This window comes from Crocuta crocuta, unplaced genomic scaffold, assembly GCF_008692635.1.
Source record: "Crocuta crocuta isolate KB4526 unplaced genomic scaffold, BGI_CrCroc_1.0 scaffold1161, whole genome shotgun sequence".
NCBI classification, from domain to species: domain Eukaryota; kingdom Metazoa; phylum Chordata; class Mammalia; order Carnivora; family Hyaenidae; genus Crocuta; species Crocuta crocuta.
Window position 1 is genome coordinate 497,224 of NW_027531894.1, and position 527 is coordinate 497,750.

The following is a 527-nucleotide window of genomic DNA, read 5'->3' on the forward strand; positions in this document are numbered from 1 at the left end:
TTCCCCGGGGGCAGCTGCGGGCGCCCCCACGCCCGCCCCGGCCTCGGGGCCGCAGGACCGGTGGCTCCCAGGCCCCAGAGCCGAGGCCCCCAGCCTGGGCGCAGGCCACCCAGGGGAGCCGGGAGGGCCAGCCACGCATGCTGGGACGCAGGGCACCCACCGCGGCCTCCAACCTGTCGGCAGAAGCGCAGCCCGTGACCTCCTTCCTGAGCCTGTCCCAGGTGTCCAGGGTGCAGCTGCCTGGGGCGCGCGGGGAGGAAGAGGAGGCGGACGACGACCGCGCACGCGGCGAGGACGCGGACAGCGAGGAGGCCGCGGGAGCCCCCCCAGGCCGCTGGCGCGAGGACGCCATTGACTGGCAGCGCACGTTCAGCGTGGGCGCCGTGGACTTCGAGCTGCTGCGCTCCGACTGGAACGACCTGCGCTGCAACGTGTCGGGGAACCTGCAGCTGCCCGAGGCCGAGGCCGTGGACGTGGTAGCGCAGTACATGGAGCGGCTCAATGCTCGGCACGGCGGGTACGAGGGT

At 74.6% G+C, this 527-nt stretch overlaps 1 protein-coding gene across 1 annotated transcript in view; it reads left to right on the top strand.

Moving 5' to 3' along the window:
- Positions 1-527, top strand: part of B4GALNT4 (beta-1,4-N-acetyl-galactosaminyltransferase 4) — a 42,402-nt gene that overhangs the window by 37,492 nt on the left and 4,383 nt on the right. The window contains 1 exon segment of the mRNA XM_077773407.1: positions 1-517. This exon segment is cut by the window's left edge and continues 26 nt beyond it. Within this exon segment, the coding sequence (XP_077629533.1) occupies positions 1-517 (517 nt within the window).